Source organism: Naumovozyma dairenensis, chromosome 4 (assembly GCF_000227115.2).
Source record: "Naumovozyma dairenensis CBS 421 chromosome 4, complete genome".
Taxonomy (NCBI): Eukaryota; Fungi; Ascomycota; class Saccharomycetes; order Saccharomycetales; family Saccharomycetaceae; genus Naumovozyma; species Naumovozyma dairenensis.
Genome location: NC_016482.1, coordinates 121,062 through 138,764, shown reverse-complemented (window position 1 = coordinate 138,764; position 17,703 = coordinate 121,062). Strand labels below are relative to the sequence as shown.

The window sequence follows — 17,703 nt, the reverse complement described above, 5'->3', positions numbered from 1 at the left end:
AATCCAACACGTCGGTAAGNTTAAATTTATGGTGTTTCGGGTAACCAATTTGTTTTAGTAAGAACAGCAACAACAAACAACATCATCATGAAGAAGACGATGCTTAAGACATAAGATGGGGACTGGGATCAAGTTCATCGATGTTGATGTTCGTTATTTTAAGTTCTATATATTATATCTTGTTTTTTTATATAAATATACGTCATTTACGTCATTGCTCTGGACTTTTTTTTTATATTGCTACAACTTGAATATCTAAGTTGCCGAAGATACCTCCCGCACCTCTAGGTGCACCCGCATTTCCACCATCTTGACCCTCTCTATCATCTTGATCTCTTTGTATTGGAATACCATTAATCCCAATATTCCAATCTTGTCTGGGTCCAACTATTCTTAATACTATAGTCATTAAGAACATAAATAATATTAATCCCATGGTTAATAAATCTTCTGTATTTAATCCAAGTGAACTGAAAAATGATTCATCATCTGCATGTTGTTCTCCGTTGATCCCACGTAAACTTTCTAATCCTGGTTGAACAATAATTTTCCTTGGAGGTCTTGAAATAATCGTTGTATTAGAGTTGACATTGACAGAAGTTGTTAGATATTTCGTCTCCTGAAAAATAAATGATTTTAATTTATTTGTATAATTGTGAACCATGTGGCTTTGTTTAATTGGTATTATGGGATTCATCATGTCCACAAATGGTATATTAGTAGTTCTGAGTTTGATACGATTGAGAATCAATTTAATGAAAAGTTTATAAATCTTGGTTTCTTTTAACCAATCAATCCATATATTAAATTGTAATTTCCAAACACTTAATTTGGACGCAATAAACAATTTATGATTAATTTCCAAAATTTGATCATAATATCTTTTAGCTAAATGAATATCCTTTGGAACACCCAACCCATGTTCATACATATAACCAAGATCCCAAACTGCTTGTGGTGACATTTTCAAAGCAGCACTTTGATAAATACTTATAGCTTTATCAAATTGACCCATATCATAATAAATATCACCTGCCACAACCCCAGCATCAACATTATTTTGTTTAAATGCTCTTGAAAAATATGTTATAGCCATATTTTTCCTTTCAGGAGTGGTAGTTGGATTAGGTTCAAATTTAAATGGTGTTTGATACATTAACGAAGCAGCAGAAACTTGAGCAGTTTCATAACCTTGTTCAGCAGCTTTTGAATATTCCCATAATGCAATTTCAATGTTACCTAATAATAATTGACGGAATGCATTTTGTAAATGTGGTGCCATTATAGGTTCCATTTCTTCCGCAAATGCCTTGTAAATATATGTTGTTTCTTCAACGTTGTATTTACCATTGACTCCACTCTCAAGCATCTTTGCATAATCATAGACAGCAGGGGGATACCTTTTCATAAATGCATTTTGTAAATGTACCATTGGATCACCTAGATTTTTGAGATCTGGATGTTCTTTAGCTAATTTTGATAATTGATAATCAATGTTACCATTATTATAACGACTGTCAACCATTTTATTATAGAATCCTAATGCCTTTGGAATATTATTTTCTGCATAATGACAAATTAAAGCTAAATCCACATTAGCACGACTTTTCACTACGGTAGATGTCTCTAACACTTTAACAGCTCTTTCAAGATAATGGATTGCAATATTTAAGTCAGGTTTTGGATCTTCATTTGGTGGTGTTTCAATATGTTCACCCATAAAATAAATATGACCTAATAAATCTAAAGATTTTGAAAAGAAAAATCGTTGTAAATTATCCATAAAATCAACATCATTTTCATAATCTTTGATAATTTTTTCAAGAATTCTTTTAGCTTGTGGAACATCACGTAATTGAGTATACGTTCCCTTATAAAGATCCCATGCTGTATAAAAGAGATCAACTAATTGGTCTTCATCATAAACATCATCCTCATTCCGATCATCATTTTCTGAAAGTGAGAATGAATTAATATCAGCACCAAGACCAAATTGTAAAACGATCTGTCCACCGGGATTCATTTGAGTCAAAACAGAAGATGTAATATCTGGTCTAATTGCCTTTCTTCTTGTAATGGAACTTGCCACTGAACTTAAACCTTTCCCCAAGAGACCGAAATTTTTCTTATTAAAATCAAGTATTCTAACTTGGAAAGTTTCTAAATCTGGGAAATTAATATCCCAATGTAAAAATTTGAAATATGATGTGGGAGAGATGGTTCTTAACGTGGTGGAAATTTCATTATATAATAATAAAGCTTTATTAAAATCTCTTGGTACGTTTAAACCCATGTAATATTTATATGCCATTACTTGTTTTGCCATTAGGTTTCCTAAACTTGCTGATTTTTGGAAATAAATTAATGATTTTGAAATGTCTATTGGTATGGTACCAAAAAGTCCAGTGGAATACATCATTGCTAAATCAAATAATGCAGTATGATTATTGAAATTAGTTAGTTGGTTAAATTTTAATAATGTTTTGTGCGCTTCTGATTTATTTTGTGGGAATCCAAATTTACCATAAAGATGAATTTGTGATAAAAGGTATGTCGATTGAACGTTATTGAAATTTTCACTAGAAATCAATAAGGAATCATATAATTTGGATTGTAAATTTGTTATATTTTTGGACCAAAATTGGTTTGAAATTATTTCTTCATTTTCAATGGAATAATCCATTGGTAAATAAAAGCTTTTATCATAAAGATTATCACGACGACTTAATGTATTGTTTGAGGATGATGAAGATAAGGAAGGGTTTAAAGGATCCGATATGGGAGGTAGTTGTTCTATGAGTGATTGAATTTCATAATTCCAAGGATCTTCGAGTTGTTGCCCTACGAGTTGTTCTTCGTATTGTTGTTGTTGTTGTACTTCCTCTTGAGCGGCGGCTGTAAATGATAAAAATGGTACGAGTATAAGTACAAATATGAGTATGCAAGTATAGCAATTTGTAACGGATATTATAGGTTTTCTCATTTTTGTTTGGTTTGCTATGGAGTGTTGTCTTTAAGCAGGGGAGTTTGTTTTATTATAGGTAAAAAAAAATAATGTGTTTTCCATAAAAAGGATAGGAAGTTCAAGCAAAAATCACTTCGATGTTACAAGAATAAAAAATTTTTATGTACCAATTCACTTCTTTGCATTTGAAAGTTCTCTTGTCAAAAGGAAGTGCTCTCTTTGTATTTGTACTATACAAGATTGTGCATACATAGAATATATATGTATAGTGTTATAAATCTGTCTAGTTGTCCTTTAAAATATTCCGCGCCTGTTAGCACTGTCACTATAACAACTATACAATGGTAAAGACTTATTTGAAAGGCTATTCTCATATCAAATGACCCATTAAAGAGATCCCATCCTACATGTATTTGGTATCTTTTTATGCTATACGAATAATAGTTTGTCTTTTCTTTTTTGTTCTTTTCATCTAATTTTTATACTCCATTATATAAAAAAGTGTTATTATATATGTATGTAGGTATGAATGTTTTCGAAAAGGGATCCATATAGATTACATATATATATGTTGTTGTAATAGTATCTTTTTCTTCTTTTTTTTCTTTTCAATTCCGTTTTTCTTTCTCCACTGTTCTGTTTATTTCAAAAACTTGTAAGATTACAAATCGATCAAACTAAAACTTTGTTGGGATTGTTGTTGTTGTTGTTGTGGCGGTGGTGCTTGTCCTTGCCCTTGTTGAGGACCATTACCGAATCCGTAGCCAGTATGAGATGGGACAATATTTGAACTTGGTAAGCCTGTATATTGATTATTCAAGAATGGATTCTTCTTGACAGGATCATTAACAATTTGTTTATATCCTGTTCCTTGAGAATTAATGAATGTACCAGTTTGAGTATGTTGTGCTGGGATACGTTGATCACCTGTGTTACCGAATGTATCGATTCCTGTCCCTGAGGCTAATAAGTTGTTTAATTCATTGTATTTGTCTGAAATAGATTGGTTCCCTGTTCTCGTTTGCTTTAATGGTTGTTGTAGTGGTTGTTGTTGCTGTTGAGGTGCCGTGAATTGTGGTTGTGGTTGTTGTTCCGCTGGACGTATTGGTGAAGTGTTGATTGTGGCATTTAATGCAAATGGATTATTGGAGCCCGTTGGTAAAGGTTGCAAGGATTGTTGTTGTTGAGTATAAGCTTGTTGCTGTTGCTGTTGCTGTTGCTGTTGCAAGAGTCTATATTGTTCTTCAGCTAATCTTTGTTGTTCCAAATGCTGTTGTTGTAAAGCTTGTTGTTGAGCAAAAGCTTGTTGTTGTTGTTGAAATTGTAAATATTCTTCAGGAGAAATTGGATTACCAAAGATATCATAATATACTTGTTCTTGTTGTTGTGGTTGTTGTTGAAATTGCATTTGTTGTTGTTGTTGCTGTTGTAATTGTTGTAATCTTTGTAATTCTTGTAATTTTTTCAATTCTTCTTCTTCTTTACTTAATTGTAAAGCAGTTTGATAATCAGTATCTTGATTATCATATTGAGCCAATTCTCTTCTACGACGTTCATCTTCTTCAGCAGTTATTCTACTTTCCTCTAAAGCTTTTTGTAAATCTTCATCTGATTTTGTACCTCTCCTTGTGGCATTAGTACCTCTTCTACTTCTATTTTTTCTTTCACTTCTTCTGTTATTTTTCAAATTAATACTTCTTTCCTCTTTCAATCTTTCGTCATCTTGCAATAACGCCGTCAATTCCTTTGCTTTAACTCTAATAATGGAACTTTCATCCACGTTATCATCTTCTAATTTAAACTCCTTTAAAGTTTTAATAATGTACAAATTTTGTTTACACCAAAGAACACAATTTTCTGAACCAAATCTAACTAAATAATCCAATACAGTCAATGATTTAGCGATATGTTTCCAATATTTACCCTTGTCATTCAATCTTTTGTCAAGCATATCCATAATTTCGAAGAAATCCACTGAATCAAAGGATCTTTTACTAATTTCATAAAGGATTTCAAAACTAGGGTTACTGGAATCATTGGATGTAGCGTCTCTGACAAGGACTTGAGTGGTTGAGTAACCTTTCATCATGTTCTTTGCAGAACGAACAAACTGTTTAGACATGGTGTTGTACTGTATAGTGTTTCTCTCTTCGTGGTATAGTTATAGTTATAGTTATAGTTATAGTTATATTCTGTCTAGTATTATTTCCAGTCTAGGTGATTATACTATTCACTTATGGTATGTTATGTTATCTTGATGTTCTCTCACTCACTCACTTGCTTACTGAATAATACATAAATATATGTATCTGTATATCTGTTTCTGTATATCTATATCTATATCTATATTATAAATAGGGTCTCTCTTTGACAAACTGTTTACTTACTACGCCATTCTATATTATTTAGTACTATAATATTATACTATGTTGTCTGTACGTCCGGGCACGTGATATCAGTCTTTATTTCCCTTGAGTGCGACGTGGATAGTGATCTTGAGGAAATATTACACCCAGGTCAGGGGACTTGACACATATTTTCTCCCCTTTTCTTCTGATTGTTGACCTCTACCAAAAAAACAAATTTTAGAAACCCCGGTCATTCATTTATTGGCCATAATAAACTCTCTCTTTCAGAAGCCTCAAAGGTCCCACCAACGCGTAACACCTAACGCTTTTTGTTTTTTGTTTGCCTATTTTAAGGCCACATATACACACATAATCCATTTTGAATAACTGTATTGATTTAGCACTAAACTCATTGGAATATCTCCGCTCTTCTACTTGAGAACTGGCAGTGTCGCTGTTTTTAGACTACATAACGGCTACTTAATAGTGTATACATTGATCCACTATATGCATTTTGTCATTACGTATTTTATGTATTAGTGAGAGCTTTTCTAATCTTTTATCTTATTAGTTCGTCATATTTGGAGCTCAATGAATTGACCCAGGCTACGTATGTTCACTCACGCATGAAACATAAATTCCCTTGGTTTATAAGGTTTTTTCTAAATAAGCCAACTCCTCTTCAGTAAACTTGATCTTTAAAGCCTCCCTTGCTTCGTCAACCCTTTTAACCGAAGACCTCCCAACAATAGACTGACAAACCATCGCCATAACCCATGCGGTAGGAATGGTAGCCATTGGTGCACCTTTCTTTTTCGACAAGTCTTCAACACGATTAATGATTTCCTTATGTTGCAGCATCCAAATTTTGCAGATTTCAATCAAGGATGACTTATCTGTCTTAGATCTAATGGATTCAACACCGACTGATATGGTTAACAAACTTTGATAATTTGGTGACCATGGAGTTAATGCAATGTTATGTTTCTTACAATCACGTTCGTCCTTTCTGTATAACAAATTATATTGAGATTGAACGTTGACAAATTGGAACCAATCATACTTATCAGCTACTGCTTGCATTTCAACAAATTGAGTTGGTAACATGGAAGAAGCACCGATATATCTAACATCGCCATTTTCGACAACGTCATTCAATGCCTTCATAGTTCCCTTAATTGGTGTAGTTGAATCAAATCTATGAATTTGTAAAACATCAATATAAGTGCCTAATCTTTCCACTGAGTTTTTAACAGCTTGTAAAATATGTTTACGAGATAGACCTTGTTGATTAACCAGGTCCAAAACACCACTCTCCGATTGTGGAGCTTCAACCATGGCTAAAACTAATGTTTCATCCATCGGGAAATACGTCTTCGTTAGCAAATAACCACTGTTTCCCTTTTTAATATTGAATTCTTTTAAAAATTCACCTAACAATCTTTCACTTTCACCATTGGAATAGACATCAGCGGTATCGAAAGTACGGAATCCAATATCGTAACAATGTTTTAAGATTTGGAAAAACTTTTTCCTTGTCATCTTCAACCCATTCAGACCAAGTTTTTGGAACCATATGACATGCAACCAACAATTATGGTGAGATTGAACTTGTTCGACTAATTTAGTCATTTTAGTTAAATATATATTTGTTTTTGTTTTGTTTTGTTTTGTCTTTAGTGATTTGATGGTGTTTTTATGAAGATGTTTAATGGTTGAGGAGCCGTTCCAAGGAAAAAAAAAAAGTAGAATTGTGATTTAAGAAAGCATGTTTTGGCTTTATATACGTTATTCTTTTTAGAATTTGAAATAAGCAATAATGTCGTGTCTTCACCTACACTTCCCAATATAGACTTACATTCCAAGTACGTAATTGACGCTCTTTCATCGACCACTCCCCCTGATTCCTAACATGAGAGGAAACATGCACACAAACCTTCAAAGATTCGATGGTAAACGGAGTTGAGACGGGTATTCATTTTAGATCTGACCCAATGTACGTATCTTCATGTCATTGAAACCTGTAGTCGTTTGTATATGCTCGAGAGTGTATAGCAAGGAACAAAAGAAAGGAAGGTTACTCTTCACAAAATGGCATATTAAGGTAATATCCGTCTATAACCCGCGAAAAAAACAAAGGTGACACGGAGTATAAAGAAAAGTACGAATGCAAAGACGTACTATTCATGTTGTTGATTTTATTCCACGGAAGTTAAACATCAAACCATGATAGTACGTCGTATCTTTGGAAGTATATACGTACAGAACATATACAACTCGGTGTGAAATAAGAGTCTGCTCTTTTCTCTAAACAGTATTTGGCAAACTAAGCTCTCTGTTCTTGACTGAGTTAGGTATCAGAAATACGTAAAAAAAAAAACACGCAGATAGATTGGTAAAGATCTGAACAAGAGAGAAAACATTTTAGAACTCCCTTGCTTAAAAGGATATACTCAGGTGCGACACAAGTATTCCATTTCCCTCTCTCTTCCACAAGTCTACCATCACTTTATTTGGTACTATCTTTCTGCGAATCAAATGAACGGAGATGAACTAGTCAATATATTTACAGTCTTAGAGGAGGGAAGTCTTTAAGCTAAACTCTTTGCTTTATAGTCCCTAAGTAGTGTAATGCTAAGTGATTTTTTTTAATTTCAAGTTTAAATATATATTTATATAGTTATCTAGACCTTGGAAAATTTATGACATGGAATTTTTTTTTTGGCCTCACAGCTTCTAGGAACCCTTTTATATCCCAACGGCTTGCCCTAAGGACTTAATTTATATCTGGGTTACCCCCCTTTTGTTGAAAAACTATGAAAGTGTCCCAAAAAGCGTCTCACCTGGTTACATACAATATAGATAGGTAAACATCGTTCGTTACTGGTCGTTAATTGCCATTAACATAATATTTGATAAGTCAAGTAATTAACTTCCATAGAAGGGTATATAGCATTCAATCTTGGTCTTAATCTTGTTACATTTAAGTATATCACTTTGTCTCTTCTCATCTCGTTTTAATAATCTTCCTTTCATTCCTCTGATTTTTATCTTTGCATACATAGCAAGAATTTCAATTCACTAAGTGAAAGTCTTAGAAACAACCGGTAGACGATTCTTTACAAATAAAGTGAGTGGTGGTTCCAGGATCTTCTTCTCAACGGATTGAATTCAATCCTCTGACATCTTAAGAATTGTACTACATACTCCTTTTCTATATTCTTGAATTAAATCAATAACTATTTTTCATCAACAACGAATTATGATGATATAGATATATATAGAGGGGCTAAAATCAGGGGAATATACCATTCCTCTACAATGAATATATATGTATATATGTTTTATTATGTTTCAAGATATAACCCCTCGACATCTTAAGCCTACTTTTATGTGCGGAGGTTTCACTCCGTAGTCTGTTTTTTGATGTAAAATTTAACATGAAAAAAATATATATATATATACTTGTTAATTGAAATTACTATATTCAAAACAAAGTTGTCTCAAAGCAAGTCGATTTATTGAAGAAAGGATACATAATATATTTCATTAAACAGTGTTATCAAGTAGTAATTGAAATTGAAAAGTCAAAAAAAAAAAAGAAAAACAAAAAACATTCGCCATTAAATGTCAAACCTTCAAGAGCAACAACCATTTTCGCAACAAAAGCAACAATTAAATTTAAAGATTAAAAATATAAAATTGAAAAGAATCAATGAATTAAACAATAAATTGAGAAACGAATTGAGTCGTGAAAGAATTACTGCATCAAATGCATGCTTAACAATTATAAATTATACAAATAATACAAAAGATTATACTTTGCCTGATATTTGGGGATATCCACCACCTGGTTCCAACCATTTTAGAAATAATTTAAAACGATCCATACAAAGACCAACTACTTCTTCAAATTCTGCCGGATGTTGTACCATTATGTGATTTTACGTAATCAGAATAATTTTTGTATAATAGCCAATGTACATATAATAATAACAATAATATAATATAATATAAAATAATATTATATTATATTTTCACACTAAAAGAGAGCATACACACACACGTATACACGCACAAAAAAAAAAAGAAAAGAAAAGCTATTATTTTCTCATTAAAAAGGTTGTTTTGTAATCTAATTCATGACTTGTTCAGTTATCCTTTATTTTACTTTTGTTTAGGCCCACCGCCACAACCACAATCATAATCTTCAAGAATTTTAGAACAATCATATTGTTTCTTTTTCAAAAATTGATTAACAATATTATGCATATGACACCCCCAAGTTGCAGCAGCCAACCTGCTGGAAGTTTGAACAGGATGCTTATCTAATAATTTAACAAAATGATACGAACATTCCCCACAAGGATATAGCTCTGCATATAATTGTATAAATGATTTTAATTTTGATCTTTCCTCATCTGTAGGATTCTCTGGAAATCTAGCCAATAAAGTATGGAAATATTTCCATGATGCATTACCTAATTCTTTCTTTGCTTTTGTATCAGTCATAGATGGCATTATGGTTTCTTCCATCATCTTTTTGTGTTTAGCTTCTGCTTCTGGATCTCTTTCCTTCTCGTTATTACCACTACTATTACTTGTACTTGAACTTATATTATTTATTTGTCCTTGTAATTCCTCTGAATATCTTGTAATCAATACAAATATAGTTACCATCGTAATTATCCCCACTACTAAACGGATATGTTTCTTGTTCAAATGTATCATTACCATACTAGGATATTCTTATTATTTACTATTATTGCCGTTGATTCTATGCCTAGTTTCACTTTCTTGATACCCCCTTTATTATCTACTTACTTACCTTCTTCCTTGTCTCTTCCTCTCAATACCTGTTGTTTCCTTTAAATTGTCTCTTTACGTGTTTAACATGAAATTTTGTTCAAGAACATTTAACATCTATTAATTATTATTCTTGAACAGCAAACTCATCGAACGAGAAAACATATACATAAAAACAGTGGAAAATAAGTTACCTTCAACTATTTTATAATTGCTACAAACATCCTTAATTGTCTTTTCTCTGGAACCCTTCTCTAAAACTGAAACACATACTCTTTCATAACCTGGTATTTCCCAAAACAAAAGCAAAAAAACATGAGTAAGACAATCAAATTAGATATTCCATCTGATTCTCCACTCTACAGCATTGATTCAAGATTACAAACATTTAGGGAAACAACAACAATTGATAAGAAAAAATTTAAATGGAGATATACAGTGATACCATTCGAAAATATGTCCCAATTAGGATTCTTTTATCATCCATTTAAAGATCCTAAAACAAACCAAATTCACAGAGATGCAGTTTGTTGCATTTATTGTCATCATCTTACATCAAACTTTCAAAAATGTAGGACTAAATCTATTATCCAAACATTTACAAAAGTATTGAAAAAACATTTGGATTCTTCACCCAATTGTTCAATTTTACAAATGAAATTATCAGCATTAGAGGATGAATTGTCATTGACAAATAATCAGAATAATAGTATATCGTCAATTCCATTGTCGAACCTCTATTCGAAAATCTTTGAAAACCCAGATACAATAAATGCAGCGTGGAGTACTTTTAAAGGTGATCCATGGTTTTTTCAACCATCAAACAATTGGAATGAAATATCTATCAAGGAAGCTGGTTTGGTAAAATATGATCCTTCATTTACTAAATTCAATAATCTTTTGAAAGATAAACAAAATAAAAAAAACTTTAAACATTCTTGTTATTGTTGGTATTGTAATACTTTAATCATCCCTGATGAAACGAATAATAACTTGTCTCCCAAAGAACATCATATACAAAAGATAGAAAAGAACAGTAAAAAATGTTATTTCTTAGAGAGAATGATAAATACAAAAAATATCAACATCAACAATAGTAAAAATAATATAAAATCAAAGGAAAGCTCGACTTTCGACTATACAAATAATATTCCCAATTCGACGTCATTACAATCAATAGATCAAAATTTTTCACCTGCATCCAATCCAAATAAAACTACGGACCCATCCAGAAACGTTACGGATAATAATAAGGACAATAATAATAGAAAGGACAATGATGTCATCTCTTCATCACCCATAAGAAAGAAAAGAAAATTACAAAAACTTTCACCTCAAATGATCTCTGAAAATGAAACTTCTTTGAATAATAATTCATCTTCGTCCTTATCAATGTCGTTGTCTCAAAAGAAGAAAAATACTGATAAAGATTTAGTAGTAAATTTCCATGGGCATGTTAACAGGAAACGAAATACTACCGACAAAAAAGCTTCATCTCAGAGCAAACAAAGAATTAATCCAATTATTGATGATAGTACAAACGATGAATTTAGTTTTAGTAATCAAGGACATAGTACATTCGATATCCCAATCCCCACATCCTCAGTACACTTATCAAAAGAAACACCAAGTACTACAAAGCAATCTCCCACGCCTCTGTCTGCTGAAAATAGAACCAAGGCTACTGAGATAGAACATGTTGACAACAACAATAACTCCAAAAATATTGAGAATGACAACGTGACAGACGATATGGATGATTTATCCAAATTAAAGGCAATCCCACTCATAAAATTCACGGCCAATAAAACAAGTAGACGCAAACAAGTAGGCATTGCACCAAGGGATGAAGATAATATCATTAAAGCTACTGGTAACCAAAGAGCCCAAAGTTCGAAAGATAAAGTAGACACTTCATCAACACCTCGTCCTTCTATTGGAAAAATGAATTCCCCCGCACCATCTTTATCAAAAGAGACAGAATATATAGAGCCGTTTCAAAAAGATAAAGATCAGGAGAAAGGTAGTGTATCCACTATTAAAACTAGGAAAAGGAGCACTTCAGTATCATCAACCTCAGGATCGTCTTCTTATTCCCCGAGTTCTGAGTTTGAATCTGGATCTGAATCCGAACCTAATTCTGACCGCTCTTCTTCATCGAATTTAGGGTCAAATCAAGATTCTTTAGAATCGATTCCCTCAATACCGCTAGAAATAGAAGATGTTAAAGAGCAGCCAATTAATGCATTAGAACTGGATGAATCAAAGAAATCTAAGCAAGAACCATTACGTGCGGAGGAAACCGTCAAACTTGTGAATAACAATGATCGCATAGAGCAAGTACCGGAAAATAATGAACTCGCTAATAACAGCATTCGTTTAAGTAATGTCAATGATTTAGAGATGGAAAGTACGCCTTTGACGACGAGAGCTCTCATACAACATGATAAAGCTATGGCAGCTTCGCCTTCAAACCCATTCATCCTCTTCGTCTTCAACGTCTTCCTCATCCTCATCAAGTACATCATCTACTCCAATTCCAAGTCCGAAAAAAAAGATCCGTTACCTGCTCTGTTAGAATTATATCCAGATGATAACGGGATTATAGAACAAAGTCCTTCCCTTAGAGCAAATAAGAAAGAAGAAGGTACGCCTCCAATGGAATCAACTTCTGTTCCTGATTTTGTGAAGGCAGGTTCAAACATGAGAACAGGCGGCGTCTTAGGCATCTCTAATAGAACAAGTATCATATTACCGCAACATGAATCAAATTTCAATGTTAATTCCAATTCTAGTTCAAAATTCAATTTGATAGGATTAAATCAACATTCGTCAAACATTTCCACCATGCACATATTGCAAGAACGATCACTTTCACATTCATATTCCATTCAAACGCCATTAAAACAATCATCAGTTCCTGTTGTTGAAAATGAATCTCAACATGCAGCTACAAACCCAGATTCTTCAGTTCAAGTAGATTTCGAAATGCCAGAAGTACCATCCTCTCAACCGAGAATTAGTCCATCACCATTAGAAGAACGGTTTAAAATTGAAGAAGAGTATAAAAACAACGATTTTTTACAAGAATTGAATAAAATTGATGAGAATACGTTAATTGTTAAGAAATACTTCCATAAATTATTGAAATATATTAATAATAATGATGCGACGCTACATCATGATAGAGATGGAGACTTAACATTTTTCATTAATCAAATGCCTAATACTGAATTAGATATGACTTTTGAAGAATGGATTAAAAGTAAAAAAATAATTTATTCCAGGAATTTCAAAAGACGATGAATGCAAAACTAGAATATTTAAGAGATCAATTCGATAGTACAAAAAAGCTGATAGAGTCTTTTGAAGATAATGAAAATGATGATGAAATTTTGATCAAGTTGGCCAGGAGCTTGGGACTCACCACCGAGTAAGCAAATAAAATAAAAATATATATAATATAATAGACTATATAATATGTATGTAACGTCACTTCTCATAAAACTAATAAAAAAAAACCTAGTGGATATCCTCAATAATACTATTATTGTATGGTTCATTGACTTAGCCACCGCTTTGACTACAAATACTAATATGAATGTATGACAAAAATTATATTTAATTAATTATATTATGATTAGATATTTCATAACGACATTTTCCGGTTTTGTTTCTTTTTCGAAAAGCATTTCCCTCAATATTAGCACTTGATTAACTACAGTTCCAAAATTATTCATTATCATCATTAATCCGTCACTTCTTCCTCTGGAGTCTCCGACCTACTTTCTCCTACTTGTGTCCTTAATCTATCTTCATCCATGATTACTTCAGCAGGCAGTCCAAATTGTAATATTCGCATTTGTTCCGGTGATAGCGGTGCTCTATCATTTATATTTTGAACAGCATCGGGAGCTCCATTTTCACCTTGGTTTCCATTTCCATTGGCATTCCAGCCATTTCTTTGCTGTGCAAGTATTAACTCTCTTTGTCTCGCTAATAATGCTAAACTATCTTTTAGGTAAAGTCTCAGGACGACAGTGGAAATTTCGAATTTCTCCAATGCTTTCTCTGGTTTTTCAACAAATGACAATTTCCATGTATAAAACCCACGTATATTTTCCTCGATTCCAGATCGATAAGTTTCCATTTGCATACGGGCTAATAAATTATTCCAATCATCCAGTTGAAGATAAATATTTGACATTTCCTGTAGAAGAAACCCAGTAAATTGGAATTGAACTCTTGCTAGACTTGCAACATTGACTTCAAAATCTTCAACACGATCGAATAATTCATGGAATTTCTTTATTGCGTGACATAATTGACGATTTAACTCACGTGTTGCTCCTGGTGCCACAATCACTTCTCCATTATTAAAGCGTTCTTGAAACGGATCATCACAAAATGATGTATCAACTTCATCTATCAATTCATCTGTACCTGTTATTGTAGCCTCGTCATACTCAACAGATTCCCTAGTCCAACTTATAAGATTAGGGATAGCTCCAAATTCTATATGTGAATAATCTGTATTAATTCCACTGATTTGATTTATAGATGTTGCTGTCAATATGGCAGCAGATTCCTTAGTTAAATCTTTTGTTATTCTTTTTATAGCATCTTTTATTGATTCTCCTGGTTTTAACATATTTTTCGCTATTATATATCTTGTCAATACATCATGAATACTGGTTTGAGGACTATCAGTTGGTGTAGTTAAGCTCATCAGATAATGACGTAATCTATGAACACCACGGCCAGAAAAGACACAAAAAATTTGTCTTTGATTATCGCTAAAATCAGCTGGAGCAGTTCTACAAAATGCTGTTATATCGGGACGTAAAAATGATGGTACTGCAGTTAATGATAAATGTGATAATCTTGGACATGCCATTAATAATTCGTAAATTGGATAGATGGTCAAATTAGAACAATATGATAAATGAACTCTCTCTAACGTATCATTTCTACCTCTTAATGAAATCATGTTCAATAATCCTTCGTCGGTCATTTGAGAGCACTTCACGAGACCAATTCTTTTCAATCTTGTTAAGTCAGACAATTCATACAATGTACGATTTGTTAAATTTGTACAACATGCAAAATCCACATATTGAATACGTGGACAGGATTGTACCAATGTTCGAACACCTTGATCTGTAATATTAAAACAATGACCAAAATGGACTGTTTGTAAATTTTTCCCCAATTTAGCTAAACTTCTTAATGACCTGTCTGAAATTTTACTACATTTCCCCACAAACACGTTCCTTAATTTAGGAGCCATTAGAACAAGCGTTTCAATCATTCTATCAGTGATAAGGTCGCAACTAGAGAAATCAATTAATCTTAACGATGGTAATAATTTCACTTTCTTATATAATTCCAGAACAAATTGATCAGTTATGTTTAGATTATGAGTAATTCTAAACTCTCTTAATTGTGTTAATTTTGTGAAAAGTTTCAAAAGACTTGAATCATGAATATTCGGACTCGAAGTGATATCCACCTCTACAAGTAATGGACATTTATCAGCCATTAGTTCAACTAATTCATCATTCATATTTACATTTGCAGTGATTTTGACTCTTTTCAACATTGGTACATGATGAATAAAATTTGTTAATGAATTTAATGTCACTGTTTTTGCCTGAGGTACATAAAATCCTTGTAATCTGGGACAACTTCGTGCTAAAGAATCAAACACGTCATCAGATATTTCTTTAACCCCCGTGATATCAACACTTTGTAAATATTTACAGTTATTCAATACTGCGGCCACTGGGGCACTTGTAATATGTTTGCAGAATACTAAAGTTAACCTTTCCAAGTTAGAACAACCAATAAAATACATTAATTCTTCATCAGTTAAGAAATCACCAACGAATGAAAAATTTAATCTTTTAATTAGTGATCTATAATCAAATATTGTTTCTGTGTTTGTACGGCTCATTGTTCTCATAAATAGCTCTAATTGATGTTTTTTATTCAAATGTGGTCTGTAATATATTATTTTCACGATTATTTCAGCCCATAATTTATTCACTGTTAGCAAATAGACCAACTCGTTTCTATTCGCTAATTTATCCAAGACTAAATGTAATATTTCTGACGGCATTTTATGTAATGGGAATGGCACGTACATATTATTACTGTATCGTATTAATGCTTGATCTCGTGGTGGGTTTGCAAATAAATCAGGGTTTTTAGTTGTATGAAGAATATCAATTAATAACCTTCTTGATTTTTCATTCAATTGATTCAATCCATCTGTCAATTCTGGATTTGTATCTGGATCTAAGGATTGAACCCATTCTTTAAATAAATACGTTGGGTTTATAATTGTCATATAGTTAGTGTCTAGACCTCTGTGTGTGTAATAATATTCGAGGGATTTTTCATATTCATCGACTATAGTTAATATTTTCAATCTTAATTTTTGTAACTCTCTTGTTTCAGTTTCAACAGCTCTCACTCTCATTCTTTGCAATTTATTCAAAATGATGGAAGCCTGAGGGGATTGAGAATGTTGCAATTTCAAATTATCTATGTGTAAATTCTCAAGGGTTTCTTGTCTTCTTTTCTCAATATTATTTAAAAATAAAATAGTCTTCTCTCTTAATAACGTTTGAAATTCAAGGACTTGTTGTGCGTCTTCCTCTGACAATAATTCTATATTTGTTTGCAAATTAGCTAAATCCGTGGCCATTGTAAGCAATAAATCATTATTGTTATTATTATTATTATTACTATGAGTGTTATTCATTTTCATGTTTGCACTCCTAGTTCGGTTTGGATTATCAGCAAGCAAAGCAGAAGCTTCTAGAAGCAAATCAGCAGAATGCGGTATCGGGTTCATGTTGGTAGTTGTCGTTACGTTTGCATCACTCATTCTTAACATATTATTATTATTGTTATTGTTATCGCCTAATCTAATGGATGTTTGACGAAATAAACTTGGAAGTTGCGATACAGTACTCGCTTGACGATTTGTCGGATACCATAGATTTTGCTGTCTTGAATTCTGATTTATAGATGGTTGTTCATTGTTACTTAAATCGTCAATATCCATATCAACATCATTGTTTACACTTTGGTTTCCATTACTGTTGTTGTTACTCATTATAGGCCTTTACGGTTATTTCTTGAAGATATAGCACTTTGGCAAAGAATGATGAAAGTACTGTCGTGTAGTATTGATGTGCTATCTTAGGACGAATTGATGTCAATTCTTCGTTTTCCTGGAAAAAGCTACTGAATGAAGCACAGGTTTGTTTTTTTGGTGGGCGAGTATACCAAATACAACAGTATGTAGAATAACCTATTTCAATTTGCTTTCAATCTGATAGAGGTTGTAGATGTGAACACCTTTTCTTGTCCCCCAAGAGACAAATAGAATTGTATTAGTCTGCTCTATCATATATTTAAATTTGAAGAGGCAAATTTTGTTATTATTGAATTTTGGCTGTGGTGCACGGGTTTCATAACCCTCTGTTTTAACAAGTGTCACAAATATAACATATAATAACTTCTATATCATATAAAAACCCAAGCAATAAACAGAAGAAGAATATATACTTC

General features: G+C 32.4%; 7 protein-coding genes across 7 annotated transcripts; 2 read left to right on the top strand and 5 right to left on the bottom strand.

Moving 5' to 3' along the window:
• Positions 1–232: 232 nt before the first annotated feature.
• Positions 233–2,983, bottom strand: HRD3 (ubiquitin ligase complex subunit HRD3; the record flags this gene model as incomplete). Its single annotated transcript, XM_003669571.1, has 1 exon — positions 233–2,983. The coding sequence occupies one exon, from the start codon at positions 2,981–2,983 to the stop codon at positions 233–235; it is 2,751 nt and encodes a 916-aa protein (XP_003669619.1).
• Positions 2,984–3,626: 643 nt separating this feature from the next.
• ENT2 (epsin) lies at positions 3,627–5,087 on the bottom strand (the record flags this gene model as incomplete). The annotated part of the gene is made up of 1 exon (XM_003669570.1): positions 3,627–5,087. The coding sequence occupies one exon, from the start codon at positions 5,085–5,087 to the stop codon at positions 3,627–3,629; it is 1,461 nt and encodes a 486-aa protein (XP_003669618.1).
• Positions 5,088–5,961: 874 nt separating this feature from the next.
• NDAI0D00600 (uncharacterized protein) lies at positions 5,962–6,945 on the bottom strand (the record flags this gene model as incomplete). The annotated part of the gene is made up of 1 exon (XM_003669569.1): positions 5,962–6,945. The coding sequence occupies one exon, from the start codon at positions 6,943–6,945 to the stop codon at positions 5,962–5,964; it is 984 nt and encodes a 327-aa protein (XP_003669617.1).
• Positions 6,946–8,940: 1,995 nt separating this feature from the next.
• STE18 (Ste18p) lies at positions 8,941–9,255 on the top strand (the record flags this gene model as incomplete). The annotated part of the gene is made up of 1 exon (XM_003669568.1): positions 8,941–9,255. The coding sequence occupies one exon, from the start codon at positions 8,941–8,943 to the stop codon at positions 9,253–9,255; it is 315 nt and encodes a 104-aa protein (XP_003669616.1).
• A 225-nt stretch (positions 9,256–9,480) lies between these two features.
• Positions 9,481–10,050, bottom strand: NDAI0D00580 (uncharacterized protein; the record flags this gene model as incomplete). The annotated part of the gene is made up of 1 exon (XM_003669567.1): positions 9,481–10,050. The coding sequence occupies one exon, from the start codon at positions 10,048–10,050 to the stop codon at positions 9,481–9,483; it is 570 nt and encodes a 189-aa protein (XP_003669615.1).
• Positions 10,051–10,434: 384 nt separating this feature from the next.
• BIR1 (survivin) lies at positions 10,435–13,425 on the top strand (the record flags this gene model as incomplete). The annotated part of the gene is made up of 1 exon (XM_003669566.1): positions 10,435–13,425. The coding sequence occupies one exon, from the start codon at positions 10,435–10,437 to the stop codon at positions 13,423–13,425; it is 2,991 nt and encodes a 996-aa protein (XP_003669614.1).
• A 442-nt stretch (positions 13,426–13,867) lies between these two features.
• Positions 13,868–17,245, bottom strand: GRR1 (SCF ubiquitin ligase complex subunit GRR1; the record flags this gene model as incomplete). The annotated part of the gene is made up of 1 exon (XM_003669565.1): positions 13,868–17,245. One exon carries the CDS (start codon positions 17,243–17,245, stop codon positions 13,868–13,870), a length of 3,378 nt encoding a protein of 1,125 aa, XP_003669613.1.
• Between the last annotated feature and the right edge of the window lie 458 nt (positions 17,246–17,703).